A 23,142-nucleotide genomic window follows, 5' to 3' on the forward strand; every position below is an offset into this window, starting at 1 on the left:
AAATGCCTTCGAAACCAACATAGATACAGCTACAGACGGCAAAACCTCTCCGTCTCTCCTGTTCTGAACTGAATAGTGAGAAAGATCATGCAGGGAGAAGAACCAGGCTTTTTTATTTTTAATTGAGACACTAAGCAATACCTAGTACGTTGTTATAATTTAAGGACAACTACAAATGAAGTCTTGGAATGCTTTGATATCACTCTACTCTCCTGCAACAGTATTTTGCTTTTTTTGAGTCTCTTCTTGTCCCCAGTTACTCTTCAAAGTTAATGCACCGAGAAGGATTTGTTTCATCCACCATGGGAATGAAGCCACTTCCCACAGCCTGAAACAGGAGTTGCTTATCAGCGGTCTCCTCAAACACGCTTACCAAGGCATGTGCGGGAAAATGTGCAGCTCCATCCCTGTGTGCAAAACAGCACCTCTGCTTAAGAACCATGTTAATCACATTACCTAATTACTTCACAAATAATCACTTTTACACTTATAATGTCAAGCTAGACGTTTTGGCAGCTGAGACCGGGAAATGAATAAAATCCGCTTTTCTTGAAAGTACACCAAAACCTGTTACATCTTCTGTATCTCTTTCTATTCCTTTCTATGTGTTTTAGCTCAGGCTTCTGCATGTTTAATCTTTTTCCTATTTCCAAACTTAACAAGCTGAGTATTTAACTTCTTAATATTTAATGTAATATTTCCCATGGTCTCTTTGGCAAGAAGAGAAAGCACGTGTGATGATTTTTTTTCTTTAATTTCCTTCAGACCTGGCCTAACTCTCACTTAGGCCCAGGCACGGGGAAGCACACAAACACGTGCCAAAATTTAAGCGTGAAAATGTTTCTTTTGACATCAAGGCTATTCAAACACTCAGGGGGTGTCTTTTCTAGTTAGAGCCCAACTCGGAAGTCTCTCCCTCCTTTTCATAGAAGTGTGCTTTTACTTATCTCCAGTCCCTTGTGTAATTTCTGTAAAACTCTTTCCCTTTTTTGATCCTTGCCTCCCTTCCTTTTTCCTCACCTCTTTTTCTTCTCATTACCCCTTTTCCCTGTCCTTCTCAATTTCCCCATTTCATCCATCCTCCTCAGTGTCCCCCAGCGACTCGCCCACGACCACGCGTGCGGTCCTCCAGCGTGGTTTGAGAGCTCCCTCGCCTCCTCCCCCTCGCTGTAGCTTTGCCACAATTTTAGCTTCTGCTTCTCCGTGATGGCAACCAGCTTGTCTTCAAGAGGGTACTTTACAGGTGGATTACAACACTCTCATTTTAAGCGTGTCAGCAATTTCTTTTATTGAATAATAAATGGTTTGCACATTTGCACCTTTTTTTAAGCTGTCCCATGGCAAGGCACCCTCTCATCATCTTTGGGTGCTGGTTCTTCAGACTGTTTTTCCTAGTTTGGGGATATATAAATGGGCAACTCTGGCAGACCTGGTGACAGGTTGGTTTGGCTGCAAGCCCTGGAGCAACCAGAAGGAAGGATGGATGGAAAGCGCTCTTCTAGTCACTGGAGGTACTCTGGGTTTACACCAGTGTAAAACAGAGTGCTTTTGGATTCTATGTTTTGACAGTGATATTGAAGTTTTCACCTTTGAAGGAAGGAATCCGAGGTGCTGAAACGATTATGAATTTCATTACAAGTTGTGTAGTATTTCCCTCCCCTTGCTGAAGCAATGCCTTTTATCCTTAAAGGTTCCCTGTTGCTCCTTTTTCTTAAATTAACAGTTTTACCCCAGGGAAAGCCCAAGTCCTTGATACTGTATTTCACATTTCTCCAGGCATCAGTATTATTTATGGTTTGAAACTGTTGAGTTTGGAATTTCTTTCAGCAAGGACATAGGTTAGATTACTGGACATTACTCAGGAACAAATAATGATCTGAGCTGTGTATCAGGAGCTTTTCTTTAGCTTTACACTTACTCCGTCTATCCTAGAGTAACACAAGAGCAGCAAGAGATTCATGGCTTTCTGCACGCTGAAATTTGGTGAATTTTACTATACAGGGTCTGGATTACCCTTATCACACCAGGGTCATCTTGCTATATACAGCAGAAGTTGACTGTAGAGTCATAAAGCTGACGGAAAGATTTTGTGCAGCCCTCCTGACACAAGTCTCACAAAAAGTCAGTTTTAAAGGTGTCACTTGAGAGAGGAATAGGCGGCCTTCTGCAGGCACTTGAACTGCAATCCCAAAATCCCAAAGTGCTCTGTCACACCACAGGCACGAGTTGCAGAAGAAAGCTTGGGTTAGGGATCGGACAACGAATGAAAATTCTCTTTGGTAAAATTAGGATGTTATTTCAATAGTAGCTTCTGGCATAAGTAGGGTCTTTAATCGTGGTAATAGTCAAGTGTTAGCCAAAAAGGGATTTTTGGAAAGAAACATTTATCTGAAGAGTGGGTCTTCTCCTGCAGCTTCTCTAAGGGGAAGTGCTGTTCATATTCCACATGTGCCAGTGGCGGCAGCCGACGTTTTAAAATCTCCGGTGGCTGCTGTACAACCTGGATCCGTAACTCCAAACTGCCAGGGTCTCGCCCCTTCCAGCTGTGCCTGAACGCCAGTTCAGGCGGGACCGCGGGCACAGCCCTGTTGCCGCATCCGGGACGCGGGTACCGGGACGAGACCGGACCGCACCGGGGCGGGCGGCGGGCTGCAGCTCGGGACCCCCGGCAAGGAGAAGAGGCGCGACGCTCGCTCCCGTTTTCATCTTTCAATGAGGACCAAAGCGTGACTACGTGGGGACGCGTTGAAGCACCCGAGGGCGAGGAGGGGGACACAGACGGGACACGACACGACGCACCGGGGTCCCGTGCAGTGCCTCGCCGCGCCCGCCAGGGGGCGCCGCGCCGCCAGAGATGGCGGGGCCAGAGGGCGGCCCGCGGGCCCCGGCCCGCTCGCGGCCGGCGGGGCGGGCGCTGCTGCCCCGAGGGGCAAGTCGTGCCTGCCGACCCCTGCCCGGCCGCCCGCCCGCCACCGCGACCCCCCGCTCCCCTCGGGGAGCCCGGCGCGGCCCGAGCTGCAGGGGCTCCCCCCCGCCCCCGCCCGGGTGTCCTCGGCTTCCCCGAGGGGGGGTCTCCTCCGCCTGCCCCTGGCAGCGTGCGGCCGCACGGCCCGGTCTCCTCCGCCTGCCCCCGGCAGCGTGCGGCCGCACGGCCCGGCCGGCAGCCTCCGCCAGGAGGAGGAGGAGGGAGCCGCGGCGGAGGAAGGCGGGCGGCGAGCCCTGCTGGGTCGGGTTACAGGGAGCCATGGAGCAGCGGCGAGGCGGGAGGGGACCGCCCGTGGGGCGGACGCCGTGCCGCGGGCGCCCCCCCGGGGCTCCCCGCCGCTCCCCGCCCCGCGCGGAGGCGCGGCGGGCGGCTCGCCGGGCCGCGCCGGGCCCTGCCGCAGCTGCCGAGCCGCGCCGCGCCGGGCGGCGGGAGGAGGCGCGGGTGGGCAGGTGCCCTCCTCCCGCTCCGCTCCGCGCCGCTGGCATCGCCGCTGCGCCGCACGGCGGGGGGCAGCGCCGCCCAGGCAGACCCCGAGGTCGCCCCGGCCCGCCGCCGGGGGCAGCCCCTCCGCCACCGCCTCCCCGCGCACCCCCGCCGCCCCAATGGCCCCCGCTGCGCCGCCGCCGGCCCTCCCCCGCCGCCGCCGCCGGCCGCGGCGGCCCTAAAGGCGTCGGGGCCCTGCGCTGCCCCGCGGAGGGGAGGCGGAGGCGGCGGCGGGGCGGGGGCGGAGGCGGAGGCGAGGGGGCGGCGGAGCGGCGGCGGAGCGGCGGCGGAGCGGGAGCCGGCGGCGGCGATGGACGAGTCGTCGCTGCTGGACCTGCTGGAGTGCTCCGTGTGCCTGGAGCGGCTGGACACCACGGCCAAGGTGCTGCCGTGCCAGCACACCTTCTGCCGCCGCTGCCTGGAGAGCATCGTCAGCTCCCGCCACGAGCTGCGCTGCCCCGAGTGCCGCATCCTGGTGGGCTGCGGCGTGGACGAGCTACCCGCCAACATCCTCCTCGTCCGCCTCCTGGACGGCATCCGACAGCGGCCCCGCGCCGGCGGGGGCGCCAGCGGCAGCCCCAGCGCCGCGGCCCCCGCGTACCCCCAGCCCGCCGCCGCCCCCAGCGCCGTCGCCGCCGCCGCCGCCTCGGCCGCCGCCAGCCTCCGGGAGCTGGCGGCCGCCAGCCGCAGCGCCCTGCTGGGAAAGGTGGGTGCCGGGCCGGGCCGGGGGCGGGCGGGCCGGGGGAGCGCGGCCCGGGCGTATGCGCGGCCCGGATTGCCGGCGGGACGTCCCGCGGGGCGGCGGAGGCTGTCCCCCGTCGGGGCACGGCGGCGTGGGCCTCTCCCCGCGCCTGCGCCGGCGGCTGCCGTTGCCCCCCTGGTATCAAGATGGGACACTCGGCCGGGGATGTCCCCAAAATACTCCGGGCGGCCCCGGGCGGCGGGAGAGGCCGGTGTCGTCCCGGGATGCCCCCACGGGGGCTGGTACCGACTGTCCGGCAGCTCCGGTACCCCGGAGCAGCAGAGCCAGGCGTCGCTTCCCGGAGTTAAGAATCGCGAAGTGCCTCGAAAGCGCTTGTACCGGGCGTGCCGGGCTCTGCCAGGTGTCTGTCAGGTGCAGGCAGGCGCTGGCTCCCGCCCTCGAGCTGCCTGCGGGGCTAAGTGGCTAGCGATTCCTGGCTCAATGGCTAGCGATTCCTTGGGCGGTCCCGTACCCGGCGCGTTCATCTGTCCCCGAGGTTTCCCCTCCGCCCCCGGGGAGGATCACAGCCAGCCAGAGCCCTGCTGGCAACCAGAACTGCGTGGGGTTTGAGGCTGAAGTTTCCCCTCCCAAGGGGACGTAATTTCATTTTTATGTATAAGGTGTGTGATTTATTGAAGGAGAGTACTGCAACACATGCATTTATTTATTTTAAAACTGCGACCGAGTGCCCGATCTTGCTCCTTTTAAAATCAACGGCGAGGGTTGCATTGATTCAGAGGGGACAAGATCAGTTCCTCCCAGTGTTCTGTACTGTTACATAATTCGGTATGAAAAAATTTACTGTAGGACCTCTTTAGGAGACTTTGGAATGGAGACACTCTGAAGGCTGTACACTTGATTTTCTTTCTAATGTCATATATATATATATAATGGATATATTTGATTGTCTTTGATCTTTCATTAAATCTGCTTGAGCTGTGTAGTTTAGCGTAAAGGCTTTGATTTTGAAAGGTCAACACAGAGATTCCTTGTGAAGTTGTATCGCTATTGTAAATGCTTCAATTAATTAATTTCCTATTTTTTTTCTGAGAAAAATGAATAGACCTGTACCGGCGTTTTGAAGTTTTGCCTACAGGAAATGATGGCAAATGCCATACCTTGTTCCATAAAATTCAGTTTTGGAGCCTGAAGTGAAATATGCTTGGCAATATTTCTGGAAGGGTAGATCCTTTATTACTGAGCTGTAGACCGCAGTGATCTTCAGGTATTTAATAATGATTTGTCAAATTTAAAGAAGAAAAAAGGCGATGGGATTCTGCCCTCTGCTTTTTGCGTATTTGTTTTTCAACCAAACGTAAGGTTGCGGCTGTGTCGTAGCAGACAACTCCCGTCATCTTGAGTTTCAGCATTACAAAAAGGAGAGTTGGCATTCATTAGGTAGTTCAAAAGACGGTAGGTATCCTCACGGTCTGGTTTGATGTCGAGATAGTGTCTTACAGGAGGTAGGGTCTGCATGGAAGGCTTGTTGCACCTGCAGGGCTCATGTTGCGGAGGTGGGCTCTTGCGCCTTGACCAAGCTTTTGTGACCACCCAGCAAGAAGACAATCTCTGGTTTTCCAATCTTTCAGTCCTAGTCAGGCTAGGATGTTACAGGGGGATGTGCATGTAAGGAAATGCTTGATGGGGAAAGTTACTTGAGAGTAATTTTATATCTTAATGCAAATTTTTAGAGAAGTTGAATTTTCATTACATGCCACAAATTGGCAGGTTTTTAAGATGTTACTTCCCTAGCCATTATTGCAGATATCATACAGTAAAGAAAAACAACATTGCGTTCTATCGTTTTCTGACTTTGATTGAATAGGACTTCGGTGAGCACCTTCAGTTGTGTTGTCTGTTTTCTGCGTGGGTTGTTACCCATCTGAATTTGATAGAAAGGGAAGTTACACATGACCTCAGAATCACATTTTGGCTTTTATGGTTAACAACTGTGGGTTTTTTTCCCCTTGCTGGGTCTAATGGGTGATTCTGGGGCAGTGGGTTTGCTGGGGCAGAGTGGGTCTGTGAAACTGTTTGTTTGGCCTTTTGACTGACCACTGAATTTTATCCTGGAAATCAATGCAATGTGCTTGATCCTTACAAGGTTCATTACAGTGAAAGAAAGTCTGAACTAATCTGCTTTTAAAAAAAGCAGCAGGGGAGAATAATCCTCCTCGGAGCTGCTGATACAGCTGATTGCTGAGCTATCCTGGAGACAAGAGTACGGCACCTTTGTGCTAAACAATAGATGGTACAAACAAGCCTAAAATTAGGCTTTTTGAGGCCGATACTGAAGAGCAGAATTGCATCCCTTTTGGTCTTAATGGTGGTCTTTGACAGCTTAGCTCCCTTGGGAGAGAGCTGAAGTGATTCTTTATGATACATACTTTTTTTTAATGTCAGAAATTGCTGTAGATTTGGTGCCTGGGTTTTAAATGCAAATTACACTATTTTACTAATTAATACCTTTCATTTTAAGTAATGTGGTCTATAAAATGGGACATACCATTATGGGCTTTTTGGGTTAGGAAGGAAAATGCTAATTGTGAAACATAATGGCAGAGAGCCAGGGTCACTTCTATCAGACTTCAGTCTTGCCCAGATCCTCGGGCTGATATGTTAGAATCGCACCAGGGATCTGTTTCTATGAGAAGTTTAATTAACCTTAGAAGACAGAGCAGGGCCAGCTTCCGTGTTGCTGCGACACCTGTGTTTTGCTTCTACACCTTATACTTCAGGGAAGTCTTCGCATAGATGGTATTTTCTAAAATCAACGCATGTTGTTTATCACTTTGGCAAAACTCTGGGGATTTTGTATTTCTTTATCCGGTCTTTGGTCCTTCTTTTCCCATAGTTTATTGCAGACTCGGTCTATCCAGAGTGCTGAAACCCAGCGCGAGAGGGGCTGGGGATGGACTGGCACTGGGGCTGCCCTCAAAGTTGTCCAAGACCATTCTTCAGAAACACTTCCGAAATACTGTAGGTGTTTTAAGATACGTCGTGTACAGCTTCAGTATGAGAGAGCTGGAAGTGGTGTTTGCCTAGGAATATATGCTTGAAAAATATTTGGGATGCTATGGATTTGTAGCGGTATGTGACCTTTGGTAAGCCAGTTAGTCTCCCAGTGCCTCTATTTCAGCCTGTGAAAAAAACAATAGTCTCTTTCTAAACGGTATAGCGTATTTTGGGTTGTTCACGTTAAAGATGCTATGTAAATGCAGAGTATGGTATTAGACATTATAAAAGGGTCCAACTGCTGAAAGAGCACCCTGGAAGAATGAGGGAAAGGAAATCCAGCAACTGTTAGAGTGGCCCCCCCAGGGGATAAAGCAGGAGGCTAAGAGTGGTTTATAATGGTAGGCGCATTACACACAAGGTTATAATTTATTGGATCTTCTGTTTCCATTACCACTGTCGAACCGCTCGGGGAATTCAGGTTCTGTCAAAGTAAACGGCTCTCTTAGATTGTTGAGGCATTATGGTAAATTTGCCTTCTTTACTGAGTGTGGGGTTGTGGTGGTGTTTTTTTTTTTTTTAAACAATTACTGCAGTTTATCACTTAGAATTTTTTCAGGAGTTCTCAAGATCAAATAGCCAGCTAAATGCATGCAAGTCATTAGTAATTCCCTCCCAAACCAGGCGTCTCCCACTCCAGGTGCGGGGCTTATTGCTTGCTTGCTTGTGATACAAACTGAGAACAATATTTGCATGAAAAAGAAACAACCTAGAAAAAAACAAAACATGTCTCTTGTTTTTCCCAGAAGAGGGAACATGGCCGAAGTGATGGATAGGCATGCAGTGCGTTACCGGGCGGGGGTACAGGTAACGGCAGAGAGCAAGGTGTGCGCATAAGGAAAACGATGCGTCAGCGTCCTTGAGCGAGGTGACGGATGGGCTGCGCTCCCCGCTGTTGCACTGGGTGCTTCTCCCACGTGCCAGCTTTGCAGAGCTATTTCACCGTTTCAGGTGGAAGGCTGCAATTTGGCAGCCCCGGGGAGAGGTTACTGCCCTTGGCTTCACAGGAGTTGTGCAAGCAGGCGGAGCAGTGCCGATTTGCTATCTAGGCTTGCTCCGTTTGTAGAAATTCTCTGAAAGAGACATTGACTTACTATTTTTTATGAAAGTCCTGCCGCATCCTACACTATCTGTAAGGTTTTGAGGTTACAGTAGATTGAATGTGGAAGAGACGTTGCAGTGATTTTCCATGGCCACGTTTGCCTTGTTGGATGCGTTGTCTGTCAGGTGAAGATCCCACCCTGGGTGATGCAAGAGGAAGCTCATGGAGTCTGGCTTTTATATGCATTTATATCCGTTACAAGCAGCAGTGGGCTGTGTAGGGGACACACTGTCTTGGGCAGAGGAGACTCTTCAACTTGGCTTTTTAATGATCAGATTTGCATAGATAGAAGCGCCATTCTTGTCAGCAGTGCACAGTATGCACAGGGACACGGACTTGCAACTTCCTCTTTGGTTTTTTCTCTCAGATTTATTTGCTTCTGATACTGTAGTTTGGCTGGCCAGTGCCTGAACTTCGTCGTACAGCCGTCCCAACTGGACTGATACTCCACGTGTCAAAGTCTCTGATCTTGAGGATTTTTTTTTTTTTTTTTTTGTCTGGCAGATGGCTAAAAAATGTGTTTCGACTCAGGAGATTAACAATCATACTAAAGGGCATTACAAAAAAAAACGCCAGGAGTATTTAAAATCCCAGCAATTAAAGCTGTCCTCACAGAAGTGAGTGAGCATAGTAGAGGGGATTGCTGAGGGGCTGAGTCAGAAAAATTCATCATTTACTGAGCTCTTAATGCTTTTCAGAAAACTCGCCATTTTGCAGGTGTCATCTTCACGTCCGTTACGTTTTCCAGGAATGGGGTGTTTTTACCCATGTTTGGATGATGCTGTTAACTTCTACTTGCAAGCTAGGAAAATGCGTGATGGGCCCGATGTGACCAAAGGGTGCCTGTGTTGACAGTGGACTTTTCCTTCTGGATTGGGATGGCCAGTGATGGCTCAGTCACACCTAGAAGAGTCGTGGGGCCGTGGGGAGGACTTTGTGCCACTAGCCCCAGACCCTCCTTACTGGTTTGTGTCGGTGTGGCATGCCTCTGTGGGATTCCTCCTGCTGTCAAGTGTGAATGCTCAGTTTAATCCCTGCACATCATCCCCCTGAATGATTCATGCTGAGCGCCAGTAACGCTGAGCGTGTGACAGCGTTTGCTCTTTGGTAGCTGGTTACTCAAAGAGAAAATGGGTAGACTTTGAAGACTTTTAGCCCCAAGATCCTGTGTGTGTTTCAATTCTGGTAATTTTTGCCCACCTCCCCTAAACCCTTGCTGGCTGGGGAGACAGCACCGTTGCGTTTTTAAGGCTGAAAAGGCATGAGAGCGTGGGCCTGTGCGCAGGACACGGCCAGTGACCTCCGGCGAGCTGCGTGAACTTCCTGAGCTTCGCATTTCCCGGCTGAAAACCTGCCCCAGCAGCGCTTCACCTACCCTCATGGGCTTTGCGATCTTCAGAGGGGAGCTGCCCATACAAACGCCGGGTTCTTACTAGAGAGGCTGGGATTTGGGGAGATGAAAAAGCGCCGATTGCAGGCACTGAAGCTACGGCAGTTATTTTCTGCTGCTGAATGGGGTTTGGCAGAGATGCCGCAATTTTGTTTGCGGGGAACGCCGGCGCAGGGATGCGGCTGCGGGGTCCGTGTACGGGCTGCCAACAGTACGCCGTCATCCCTCGTTTTTAATCTCACCAGTTCACGCTGGGGCAGACTCCCGGTGCTGGCCGGGTGCCCGGCAGGTCCGAGGGGCCGAAGCCGCTGGCTGCCCACCCCGTGTGCCTGCACCGGCGGGTCGGGGGGAGGCTACGCGCCCCACGCTTGCCAGACAAAGCTGTGTCCGTACGGTCGATAAGCTGCCACGTAAAATGCGACAACAGTATTTTATTTCTGCTGTGGGGGATTTTTTTTTGCTCTGAGAAGGTCTTTTCTTATAGTCTAGCATTATTTTAGTTTGCTGTCTCATTATTTTAGGTTAATAGTGCCATTACTGTTTCAGCTTGAACAGTGTGTCTGGGTACTTCTTGAGTTCTGCACTGTCATATTTAGAATTTCCCCTCACTATTCTGTTCAGCATTTCATGCCGTCTCTGTTAAGAAGCACTGCTTAAATTTCACATAAAAAACATAATTCCCTCTTGCACTTCAGTAACTCACCTATAATATCTGCAACTATGGGATGCCGCTTTCTTTTGAAGTCTGTTCTTCCTTAGAAGCCTTTCCTTAAGCTGTAAAAGGGTGGTTATTACTAATATTTCACTCTGAAGAATGTCTTTAAGCATTGCAACATTGTCTGCTCCACTGGATTAATTCAGTTTTCAGGGACTTGGTGACTTCTGTGGACCAAAACTGTCTGGGACGCATGCGGTTTCAGTTTTCCAGCGCTCACTCAGCACATACTGAGCTGTATTTTCACGAATGTTTTCAATGCGGTCTTGTTAAAATCTGATATTTTACAACAGGTTTTCCCAATCTGGGGTAAGCTGTCATGGGAAGAACCCAAGATTAGTTCTAATAGGACATGAGAGCCTGGACGAAGATAAACTACGGGATTTGAGAAAGCTGCATGACCTTGGCCTTGCCCCAGCTCCCACAGCAGCTGTGCTTCTGCAGCTGGGAGGGAGTAACGGGGAAAAGCAGTGCCAGCTGAAAGCTACCTATTTATCCCTCATCTTGCACCGAACCGAATGGCTCCCGATTACAGAAGCCTCTTGCGTGCAGCAGACTGGTATTTTGGCTGAAAAGTTACTGGCCCGACTATTATGCAAAAGAGAAAGTAAAAAAAAAAAACCAACCCCAAACCCAACAACCGAACCAAAACAGGAGAGTGAAAAAAATTAGAAAAATTTCTTCCTAGTGCATCGTGCAGGTAGGCCTGGGCACAGGCTCTCCCCATTTCCCAGCCCCAGATCCTCTTTCTTCTGCCAGTTTGGATTCCTCTGACAGCTTGAGCCGTGCCTTTTCCTGACAATTCGCGGCGGCGGGGGGGTTGCTGATGTGCTGGTTTTACTCGCTTGGCTCCGTTACTGTCTTCCTCAGCAGTAATGTTAAACTCGTTACCTCCTCTTTGCGGGAAGTTTTGCTTATGTTGCTACAGCACTGCTGAAAAACCTTTAAAATTGTTTGAATAGCTTTAAAAAAACCTCATAGCATGTGCCCAATAATTTAATCTAATTGTCCTTGCATGTAATTCGAACGTTTTTATTCGGTTAAAAAGAAAAAACATTAATTTAACGATATATGGACATGAGATGCCCCTCAGTTCAGGGGAAGGACAGGAGGAGGGAATATCACTTTTGGTATTAAAAAGACATTTTTGTTTTCAAAAGTAGAGAGAAAAATGTAGAACATCTGGAATTAAGAGCACTTTCTGCCCAGTCTTTTAAGTATGACTTCCATCGGCTTACAGAACGTGCTGTGCACCGGTCGCTCTTAGCCGGGGTCACCGGTGAACTCAAGCGATGAGCAGCCCAATATCTTCCCAAAGGAGCTGATGGGGCTGCACCCCTCCTCTGCCCCTCTTCTGGGGGTCACCGGGAAGGCCTGGTGTCTGCCACCAGGCTTGCTCCTCCGCATCTGCAGGCCAGCTATCGAGGGGTTAAATAGCAACAACCAGGGTCGCGTTTTGTCTTATAACTGGTTTCTGGCACTTTCGAAGCATGGGTTGGCCCCTGCCGAAATTTGGCTTCTTGTCCCGTCGGAGCGGTTGGGATTTTTGGTGCGACTGGTCTGCCTGTGTGTGGCTGACCCCGGGGCAGGGGTTTCTGAGGGACGCACGCCCTCGCCCACGCCGTAAAATCTCTTCTGCAGCAGGTCCCTGTCTTGCCCCGCTTTGGGAACTGGGAGGCTCCGCAGTCTGGCTCGCAGCGCTGGGTGCCAGAGGAGGGAAGGCTGTGGGATTCGCTAATTAAAAAAAGAGAGCGATGGGACTGTTTTCTTTCACCATGGTGATCGCACAACATAACTTGACGAGGAATTTTCGTCTGCTCACGAAGGCGACGGGACGAAGGTGCAAAGCCCTTTCCCGCTCTGCGGCATTCAGCCACGTTTCGTTTTGAAAATACCTTAAGGATTTGTGGGAGTGAGGAATTTGTCCCTCGTGTTGGCTGTCAGCTGGAATATGATTTATCAGACAAGTGAAACTAATGCTGTATATGGTGAAGGAGTGCCTTTCTGTGCACAAAAATGGTATTTATGGGAAGAGGTCGCTTCTTAGTCGATGCTTAGAGTATCTTTCTGCTGTTGCAGCAACAGGCATGAGATCTGATTATTCAGGCAAGTTAGCATTATTTTTTTTCCCAAGTTTTTTAAAGATCTGATCCAAACCAATATGAATTGGCCGTTGCTAATTTTAGCATGGTCTGCTTGCATGAGATAACAAATCCCAGTTCCAGTTTAAAGAGAAAATATTTTAACAGAAGGCTGGCAAGATTGTTATCAAAATGTTAATGATCATTTCTCCTACAGTCTCGGTTATTTTCAGAGAGAGGACTAGAATAGACACATCACCTGAATAATACTGATTTTAATATGTATTACTGTCTCATTAAGCTGCTAAAGTCTTTCCCCTTCTGGACAAAGGTTCATTAATTGCTGCAGTTGATGTATCATTAAAGTGGGTTTAGGTGCAAGGTGGGTAGAGGGAAAGAGAGATCTTAAACGTTGACTGTGCAGTTGTGGATGGACCGTGGGTAAAGACATTAGGGTCCTAACCAAAAAGAAAGGGGCACTGCCCTGTTCGGTGTGCTGCCGCCTGATTGCCTTCTGTGACAGCCACGAAGTCAGCTAAATACAGGCACTATCACATTTACTTTACTAAAGGATTGTTTCAGTAAATATTATTGAACATGTTTATCTGCGGATTAATTTCAGGCTCATTCCAATCAAAAACTCCTCTGTGAGTTACTGTAAAAAGACATGATTTTATGAATTTGCTTTTTAATTTCTAATTTCATTTTGAAGCAGCCTTTAACAGGCTGCCTTCTTACGTGTTTTGAAATGCTTTTATTGCAGTTTGTATCAGGTTTGCTATATTGACATCCCTATAAGCAAATCAATATGTTTTCATTTCCAGTGACAGTAATAATTTATGAATTTCTAATTATTTTAACCCAGTAAAGTAGAAGGAAGTAGAAGGAAGGTTTTGTTTTGATGGATTGTGTTTTGATTGACTTCAGTTAACATTTATTTATCTGTAAATAAGACACACACACATAAATATCTGTATCAGTAGAGGTTTTCAGGGCAGGTTTAGACTGGATATTAGGAAAAAATTTCTTTACTGAGAGGGTGGTCAAGCATTGGAACAGGCTGCCCAGGGAGGTGCTGGAGTCACCATCACGGGAAGCGTTCAAAAAACGTGTGGACGTGGCACTTGGGGACACGGCTTAGTGGGCATGGTGGTGTTGGGTTGATGGTTGGCCTTGATGATCTTGAAGGTCTTTTCCAACCTTAATGATTCTGTGATGTATGTGTGATATATGTCTATCTCCCTGAACGCATAGCTTTTTAACAGAGAAGCCTGTTCCATGCATTCTTCTCGAGTCCATTATCCCATTTGGTAAGTTGTGCCGTGTTGTCACCATGTGCTGGACATGGGTGTATGTTGCGTCAGGGCGCGGTGGCTGGTCCCGCTGCATCTCTGGAGGTGTGCCCGCTGTCACCCCCCGTGGCAGAGCGTGCCTGCTGAAGGGATGACAGGCGTGTGTGTACGCAGCCTCCTCTCGCGCCCCGAAAATACAGACCCGCGCTTGTCGTGTGAGGGAGGAGGGGCGTCCAGCAAGGGGAGCGGGAGTGGGCTGGAGGGGGGGCGGGGGGACGGCTACCAGCCCGCTGCCGGGCGCCCGTCCCATGAGGACGCTGAGGCCCGTCGTGACGGGCTCTTCGGGTCCCTGCGGCCAAGCCTCCTCGCGATCTTGTGCTCAGCCGTCGGGAGGCAGGAGACAGAACTAGCACAGGCTTTCCTGGCAGCAGCGTGAGCTGCCGCACGTCGAGTGGGTCGGGGTCTTCAGCGCCGGGGCTGCTGCTCCTCGCGGGCTCCGTGCCCGGAGGGCGCAGCGCTGTGGAAGAGGCAGGCGTGGACGGCGGCACGTTCAGTCCAGAGCCTCTTGCGTCTCAGCCAAGAGTTTTCGTGTGAAGAGCCTCATTCTTTTGCATGCTTCCTTTCTAAAGCAAGTCATAAAAAAGCCCTTGGAGAATACAGTCATACATACACGTCATAGAACACAGTAAAATAATAGTTGACAACCATGAGATGAATTTTTTTCTTTTTGCTTATTCTCTTCTGCCGTGTAGGTAATCATGGTGTTAGATCATAGTGGAAAACATCTGATTATTTATATTTCACAGTCACGCAGCAACGTAAAATCCCTTTTTAATAATTGTACTGTGTTTGCGTGGCAAGGTTTGGTAGCAGGGAGCTGCAGGGGCGGCTCTGTGAGAAGCTGCCAGAAGCTTCCCCCGTGTCCGACACAGCCAACACCCGCCGGCTCCAAGACGGACCCGCCGCTGGCCAAGGCCGAGCCCATCAGCGACGGCGGCAGCGCCTCTGGGGTGACAGAGTTAAGAAGGGGGAAACCAAACAGCGACTGCAGCGGGAGAGAGGGGTGAGAATGTGTGAGAGCAGCAGCCCTGCAGCCCCCAGGGCAGGGCAGCAGGAGGGGCAGGAGGGCTCCGGGCGCCGGAGCAGAGGTTCCCCGGCAGCCCCTGGGGAAGCCCGTGGCGAGGCCGGCTGTGCCTCTGCGGCCATGGAGCTCCACGGGGGAGCAGATCTCCACCTGCACCCAGGGAGGGCCCCACGCCGGAGCAGGGGGATGCCCGAAGGAGGCCGTGACCCCGTGGGAAGCCCACGCTGGAGCCGGCTCCTGGCAGGGCCTGTGGCCCCGTGGGGAGAGGAGCCCAGGCTGGAGCAGGGTTGCTGCAGGACTTGTGACCCCTGGGGGACCCAGGCTGGAGCAGCCTGTTCCTGAAGGACGGCACCCATGGGGGGACCCAGGCTGGAAGAACTGCAGCCCGTGGGAAGGACTCACGCTGGAGAAGTCCATGAAGGACTGTCTCCCATGGGAGGGACCCCACGCTGGAGCAGGGGCAGAGTGTGAGGAGTCCTCCCCTGAGGAGGAAGGAGCGGCAGAGACAACGTGTGATGAACTGACCACAACCCCCATTCCCCGTCCCCCTGTGCCGCTCGGGGGGAGGAGGTGGAGAAATTGGGAGTGAAGTTGAGCCGGGGAAGAAGGGAGGGGTGGGAGGAAGATGTTTTAAGATTTGGTTTTATTTTCTTATTACCCTACTCTGATTTCATTGGTAATAAATTAATTTTTTCCCCAAGTCGAGTCTGTTTTGCCGGTGACGGTAACTGCTGAGTGATCTCTCCCTGTCCTTACCTTGACCCACAAGTGTCTCCTTATACTTTTCTCCCCCCTGCCCAGCTGAGGAGGGCAGTGACAGAGCGGCTTGGGTGGGCACCTGGTGTCCAGCCAGGGTCAACCCACCACAATAATGAAAAATCAGTAAGTTGTTTTCTAAAAGGAAAGTATGGTACTTTTGATCTATATTGCAGAAAGGAAACTTTATTTTTTTTCTAGCTTGAGTTTTATCTGTTCTTTTGATAAACACAGGACTTCCTTTTATATGTGGTCAGTCTCGCTTTTATTTGAGCATATATTTCCATGGTCGGGCTGTCACTGTAGTCATTACTGTTAAAAATAATTTAGCACACTTTAGAGAAGGGGCTGTGTAGGGTTCAGCATCTGTAATAATATTGTTCAGCCAGGGAAAGGTCATTTTGTGCTTATTAACAAACAAAAACTCAACAGCCAGGGTTGAATGGCCATCTCCCACTCATTCCAGGCCTCGAAAACAAGGAAGCAAGTAGCTAAGGGGAAGGTCGGTGTCTTCCTCCCTTTGTCTTGCCAGCAGCACACTGCAAGAGATGTGGAGGTGTAGAGAGCCCTGGGGCTTTTGCTTTCCAGTTTCTCTGCTTCTAATGTTTGTTTCGTAAGGTTTTTACAGCATCGAAATCTCTGTTGCTAAGAATTGGTTTTGCCTATTCTATTGCGGGTTTTTAAATTATACAATATAGCATCAAATGTCCTGCCTTCTGCAGTGTGTAGAGCTGAGAAGATGAACCCTGTCTGCCCCCGAATGAGAGCAAGAAATGGGTTTGGTGCATCAAGTCACCGCGGTCCTCTGGGAGACCCAGGGGAGTTTGTGATGCTCTTTAATGCATCTCCTCTCCCAAATGTTGTGCCCGCCTTTAAAAAGTTACTAAAAATAGGAACCCCAGAAGCAAACTGCTGTATTAGTAGCGATAACAGAAGATCCAGGAAAGGATCTGTGTCGTTGTCCCATTCCTGCAGCGCTCTGCCGCTGGTCAAAGACGTCCAGCGGGCAGGAGCGGGCAGGAGCAGCCTGCCCAGGGAGTGGGCTATGGCTCTCCTGTCCCCCTTCCCTCTCCACATGCATCCTTGCTCTTCGGTGGGCCAGGGCACCTGCCTGTGTCAGGAGCAGAGGCACGGGCATGGTTAGTCATTGAATTGTTAACCTCCCAAATTAATACAGTTGAATCCTTTCTAGCCTATACTGCAGAGCCTGGCTTTCAGGATGGGCATCGTCACTCTTCTCTGTGCAGTGGGTGCAGAGAGGGACCCAGAAGATGAGCTCCTTCAGGAGAGGACCCAGAAGATGAGCCTCCTTCCAGAGAGGGACCCAAAAGATGAGCTTCTTCCATATGGATGATGAAATGCTTCACGAGTCACCAGTGATGCTAGTGGTCAGGGACCCTGGGAGAGGGGTGTCCTTGGTGGTAGCTAATGACTGTACCATGTTTAGTCATACTGAAAGGCAGCATGGCACTGTGCAGATGATGGAAGAGGATCATTTTGGATGTTTGGTTTTCTGTGGGAGTAGGGATGTGATAGCTTAATCTTAAAAATATGAGGGGAGTGTTTAGGGAGAATTTGCTCTGACAGCGCTGTAGGTTGGCAGTTGAGCACAGTCAATAATAAGACTAGTAAGATTTGGAGAGCACGTTGAAATCTCTTTTTTTGAGTCTCTTTTCCCCCCTTTCCAAGCTCAGGAACTTCTGCCACACCAGGTGCACGGCCAACTGTTACTGATGAGCATCTTCCATGTTGCTGCAGCTGAAATGGAGTCAGTGGGCTTGTGCCATGGCACATTTGTCATCAAATTAAAACTCCCTAGACTCACCTTGCTTTAACCACTCTTCACGCGGGCCACCACCTGCTTAGAAAACAGCGACAGTGGCAGCTGTCTTCTGCCCATGAGCATGGGAGGAGGATTCAGAGTGCACCAAGGTGAGAATAAAAGGAATACAGTCCAGGGCAGGAGGGGGGATGTTCCCAATGGGTGATTTTTTTCAACTCTTTGTAGCTTTTTCAATCCTCATTTGATGAAAAACAAAATTCCAGGAGTTATTCCAGTTATTCCAGCCTCTTTGGCTTTTTGTTAGTTTAGTTAGATTTTATACAAAATAAAAGTTTCCATTCCCTTGGGAGTACCACTTGTGTAGTGCTGGGCAGTTTCTGCACTAAGACACTGCTCTGTCAGAAGGGCCCTTTCCTGTTAAGGAAGGAAATAAATTCTCTCCTGTTGAGAATTATAAAATTGTTATGAAAATTGTGATGAAAGTGGGGTTTTTTTAGGATCTTGGATGTAGTAGAAGTGTATTTTATTTAATTCTCTCCATAGCTATCGGAGGGAAACTTTTTGTTGGTATAGCGTTGGGGTTAAAAGAGTCTGAGCTCACATTTAAAATGAGAGATTGCCGGAAACCGGATAATGTTGAGGTTCCTCAGCTGCTCTGATGCTTTCGATGAACGTGTGCTTCCTTGATGAGTCAACTCATGACTTAAAGGTTTCGGATAGTGATGCCGATTCCATGAATCAGTGATTCCTTTACAATGCTGGTGAAATAAATAGAAGCCAAACACAGCAAAGACTGTGGTCAGCCAGAAGTTGTCTCATTAGCCCGTAAATCCAGAGTGATTGGCAGCGAGCAGATAAAGAGCAGAGTGACTCTTGGGCAAGATGGTAAAGGTTACTTTGGGTTCTTTGTTGTTTTTTTTTCTCCCCCTGATAAAGTGCATTCCTTGGCTGATGAGTGCATTAAAAAATGTCTCTATAGCAGTATTTCACTTTTTGAAGTCATGTAGCTGCGGACCCAAGAAAGTAGTTGTATGGGGAGACCCTGACCGTTGTAGTGTTCAGTGTCCTAGCTGTTTAGTACCTTTGTCTGAATGAACCTCAAATAAACATGGTTTTGGGTTTTGTACCTTTTTTCAGTAATTAATGAAGGAAAGTGAGTAATCTGCTATTTGGCAGTCCCGCTAGGCACAAGGTAAGAGAGCAAAAGTCTCTCTCTGTAGTAGAAAGGTTGAATTGATTTCTTCTTTCACTTCCATCTCCTCTTCCCTTTCAGTCCCTGTAGCTCCAAGAGAATGCAGATTTCAAAGCTGAGTGAAAGAGCTGTGATGCCCAAGCTGTTCCTAGGGGCACGTGAGAGCCTCGGAGGCCTCTTTAGGACTGTGACTCAGGTTTTGTGGGAGGTGTGAGAAATCACTACAGTAGTAAGTAGCAGTATCGTAGCACTTAAGCAGAGCTGTTTTTGAGAGTGTTGCTGGAAGGGAATAGTCTCCTTCCTAGGACGAAAAACTCAGGGAGTGTAATTTGAATAGCTTTGCTTCATTGACCTGGTACAAATATTATTCAGGATAATGGTTTGCACTGATAGAGTTGCTGTATTGCTTCACTTTAGCTCTGCCAGGTGTTACTATTTTCTGCTCTGCATGCCCTGAATAGGCTTGCCTTTTCCCTCTTATTTCATGTATTTACTTTCTTTGCACGCACAAGAAGCAAAAGGAAACAATTTCGCCAGTAATTAAGGTCTCACATGGAGGCTGCGTCCCCACCACCATGCTCTCCATGGGTTTGGGCCATTGACGGGTTTTGCTGGTTCTCCCCTGGGGCGTCGGGGATGCGTTGTGTTTTAGCTCAGGCTTAATGGGAGGTGACAGCTCAGGAAACCCCCATGGCCCAACCTGACTACTCTGTGCCCTTTGAGGTTCCATGCCACCAGTGCCCTTTGCTGCTCACAGCCACCTGGGCAGCAACAGGTCAGCCAGCCCCATAGCCGTCACCTCTATGATCCCTTGACATTGTCCCTCTGCCCCATCGTCATCACCCCTTGGCCCCAGGAGCCCCTTCACACAGGGTGGCACACTGCCTGTGGTGCACAGCTGTTTCAGAGCAACCCCATGCTCCCTACCCATTTTGCTTGTGAGCAGCACTGGAGCAGAGCTAGACCAAATTAATGGTCAATGGCAGTCTCTCTTCCCACACTTCTTGAGGGGGTGGACTGCAAGATGGGGACTGGAGGAGCAAAGTTCCCTTCCACTGTAAGGAAGATCATGTTCAGGACCACCTGAGGAACCTGAACATGCACAAGTCTATGGGACCTGATGAGATGCATCCCAGAGTCCTGAGGGAATTGGCTGACGTAGTTGCCAAGCCACTCTCCGTGATATTTGAGGAGTCATGGCAGTCAGGTGAAGTCCCTGGAGACTGGAAAAAGGGAAACATTGCACCCATTTTTAAAAAAGGTAGCAAGGAGGACCCTGGGAACTACCGACCCATCAGCCTCACCTCTGTGCCTGGGAAGGTCATGGAACAGATCCTCCTAGAAGCTATGCTACGGCATATGGAGAGCAGGGAGGTGATTCGAGGCAGCCAGCACGGCTTCACCAAGGGCAAGTGCTGCGTGACCAACCTAGCGGCCTTCTATGATGGAGTAATCACATCAGTGGACAAGGGAAAAGCTACCAATGTCATCTATCTGGACTTCTGTAAGGCCCTTGCCATGGTCCCTCACAACATCCTTCTCTTTAAATTGGAGAGATATGGATTTGATGCGTGGACTGTTCTCAGTGGATGAGGAATTGGTTGAGTGGTCACATCCAGAGGGTAGTGGTCGATGGCTCAATGTCCAGATGGAGATTGGTGATGAGTGGTGTCCCTCAGGGGTCCATACTGGGACCAGTACTTTTTAATACCTTCATCAGTGACATAGACAATGGGATTGAGTGCACCCTCAGCAAGTTTGCAGACAACACCAAGCTGAGTGGTGTGGTTGACACGTCTGAGGGATGGGATGCCATCCAGAGGGACCTGGACAAGCTCGAGGAATGAGCCTGTGTGAACCACATGAGGTTCAACAAGGCCAAGTGCAGGGTCCTGCACCTGGGTAGGGGCAACGCCCGGTATCAGTACAGGCTGGGGGATGAATGGATGGAGAGCAGCCCTGCCAAGAAGGACTTGGGAGTATTGGTGGATGAAAAGTGGCACATAAGCTGGCAAATGTGTGCTCGCAGCCCAGAAGGCCAACCATATCCTGGGCTGCATCCAAAGCAGCGTGGCCAGCAGGTTGAGGGAGGTGATTCTGCCCCTCTACTCCACTCTGCTGAGACCCCACCTGGAGTCCTGCGTCCAGCTCTGGAGCCTTCAGCACAGGAAAGACATGGACCTGCTGGAGTGGGTCCAGAGGAGGGCCACCAAAATGCTGAGAGGGATGGAACCCCTCTCCTATGAGGACAGGCTGAGAGAGTTGGGGTTGTTCAGCCTGGAGAAGAGAAGGCTCCGGGGAGATCTTCTTGCAGCCTTCCGGTACTATAAAGGGAGCTTCTAAGAAAGATGGGGACAGACTTTTTAGCAGGGCCTGTAGTGATAGGACAAGGGGTCATGGTTTTAAACTAAAAGAGGGCAGATTTCGACTAGATCTAAGGAAGACGTTTTTCTCTAGGTGGGTGGTGAACCACTGGCCCAGGTTGCCCAGAGAGGTGGTAGGTGCCGCATCCTGGGAAACATTGAAGGTCAGGCTGGACAGGGCCCTGAGCAACCTGATCTAGTGGAGAGTGTCCCTGCTCACTGCAGGGGGTTTGGACTAGATGATCTTTGAAGGTCCCTTCCAACCCAAACTGTTCTTGGATTCTGTAACTCTATGACCAGAGAATGGGCACAGAAAATAGGATGTGGCAGACACAGCTACAGACAGTGAAAAGTAAATATTGTAAAATGCATGTTTACGTGTTTTGGGAGGTTGCAGTAGTTCAGATCTCTACTGGTGATTTCTTAAACATCTTGATGCAGTGAAGATGCTGTAAGGAAAATTGCATTTTCATGCTGAAGGATTTCTTTGGGTATAATGCTTCCAAATTGAAAACAGAATTGAATAAATATGAAGTCATTCTCTTCTCTTTTTTCCATCGCATCTTTGCTGGAGGAATTATTTTGATTTGAAGAAAGGTTTATAGTGGAAAAATTGTTTGACATCCATAGCGAGTATAGTCTTATCTTTAATTAATTGTTTAAATTTCCCAATAGGGATGTTCTATTTCTGAACAATAATAGTAAATTCTTGACATTATGTTACAGTTTCCAGTTCTTTGATGAACAGAGGTATTTTTAATTAATGTTTCTTAACTCCACAGAATGCTTTATAGAAAATAGTAAATATCCCTTTGTAGGTGAGAAGTTAAAAGCATGTCCACAGTGATCCGCTACCAGCATGGCAGAGCCAGGGAGCAATCACACGCCTCCAGACTGGAGCACTGCGCTGTTGTGGCACTGGATGCCCTCAAGCTCTTGTCATCATCCTTGTGCTTGGAAGGAGCACGACAGACATTTCACACCAGATTTAGTTCTGGTTAAAGAGCTTTGATGAGTTTCACCTCCTTTAACTGTGTGCTACAGCTCCATTTGGCCTATATCCAAGTTGAGTTACTTTAGTTACTGAAATTGTTTTCCTGTTCCATTTCCTAGTATTAAATTGCTGTAAAATTAACTGGAAAGCTACTATTATGTATCCTGTTCCTTTCTTTTGTCTTCACATTCTGGGTCTTTTTTGTTTGCGTGTGTTTATTTTTTCCTTTGCTTATTTTCTCTTTTATTGCATCTATGAAGCTTTTGTTCTCTATTTTCACATCATTTGACATATGAGAGAAGCCAAATAAAATATTTCACATTTCAGTTTCAAGTTAAAAAACAGTTTTTATGCTGAACAATAATTGTATTACAAGGAAACCTGATGTGCCCTCAGTGCCATTACAATATGTTGCATAAAAGGGAATTTAATAGAAACAGTGGAGTATTTGAAAGTTCACTGCATGAAAATTGGATTTTTGCCTTTTATTATTTACATTGCACCTTATTCATATTTAAGACCACAGGGTTTATCATCCTTCTTAATGGCTTTATTTAATAAAGACTTTGCATTTCACAGTATAGGATCTAGCACAGGCTTCAGTCTATTATCAGGATTTCAATTAGCTAGCTTTGGCTTCAGTTGCCCTATAAATCCTATAAATATATTTAAATAATTAATTTTCTTTCACTGGATGGTAGTAGCTACTTTTAAAAAACACCTGCTATAATCTTAGCTGCTAAACGGTACAACTGTGCTTATACTTCCTTTTATTGTAATTTTTAAAGATGACATATGTCTGTTAAGGTGAGTGGCTAGACCAGGACCAGTCTCCCAAGGTAAAAGACCTTGTAGAGGAACTGTAGTCACGGCTGAGGAACATTGCAGCTGGGATGCAAGTGCACCTTGAATTCTGGGAGGAGAGGATAGGGGCAGGTGGATGGCATGGATCAATGTATCCCCTAACTGGACCGACGGACTTGGCATCCTTTGACTGGAGTTACGTATATTGTGAGTCAAGGGCTGGACGTAGCCGATTCCAGGGTGGAGGAGTGGTGATAAATATAGGAGACTGAATGAAATCCCGTTGCTCTTACTTTTGGGTCTTCCCTCCATCTATGCAGAATCAGGCACCCGTGGTAACTTTGTGGTTAAGGTTTTCTT

At 49.2% G+C, this 23,142-nt stretch overlaps 1 protein-coding gene across 2 annotated transcripts in view; it reads left to right on the top strand.

Moving 5' to 3' along the window:
• Positions 1-3,779: 3,779 nt before the first annotated feature.
• The window catches only part of SH3RF3 (SH3 domain containing ring finger 3), a gene marked incomplete at both ends in the record, with an annotated part of 262,235 nt that continues 242,872 nt past the window's right edge, over positions 3,780-23,142 (top strand). For both annotated transcript variants that reach the window (XM_082014120.1, XM_082014121.1), the window contains one exon: positions 3,780-4,175. In XM_082014120.1, coding sequence (XP_081870246.1) covers positions 3,780-4,175 — 396 coding nt within the window. The remainder of the gene's footprint in view (positions 4,176-23,142) is intronic.

Source organism: Phaethon aethereus (assembly GCF_964289735.1).
Source record: "Phaethon aethereus genome assembly, chromosome: 1".
In the NCBI taxonomy this organism is placed as follows: Eukaryota; Metazoa; Chordata; class Aves; order Phaethontiformes; family Phaethontidae; genus Phaethon; species Phaethon aethereus.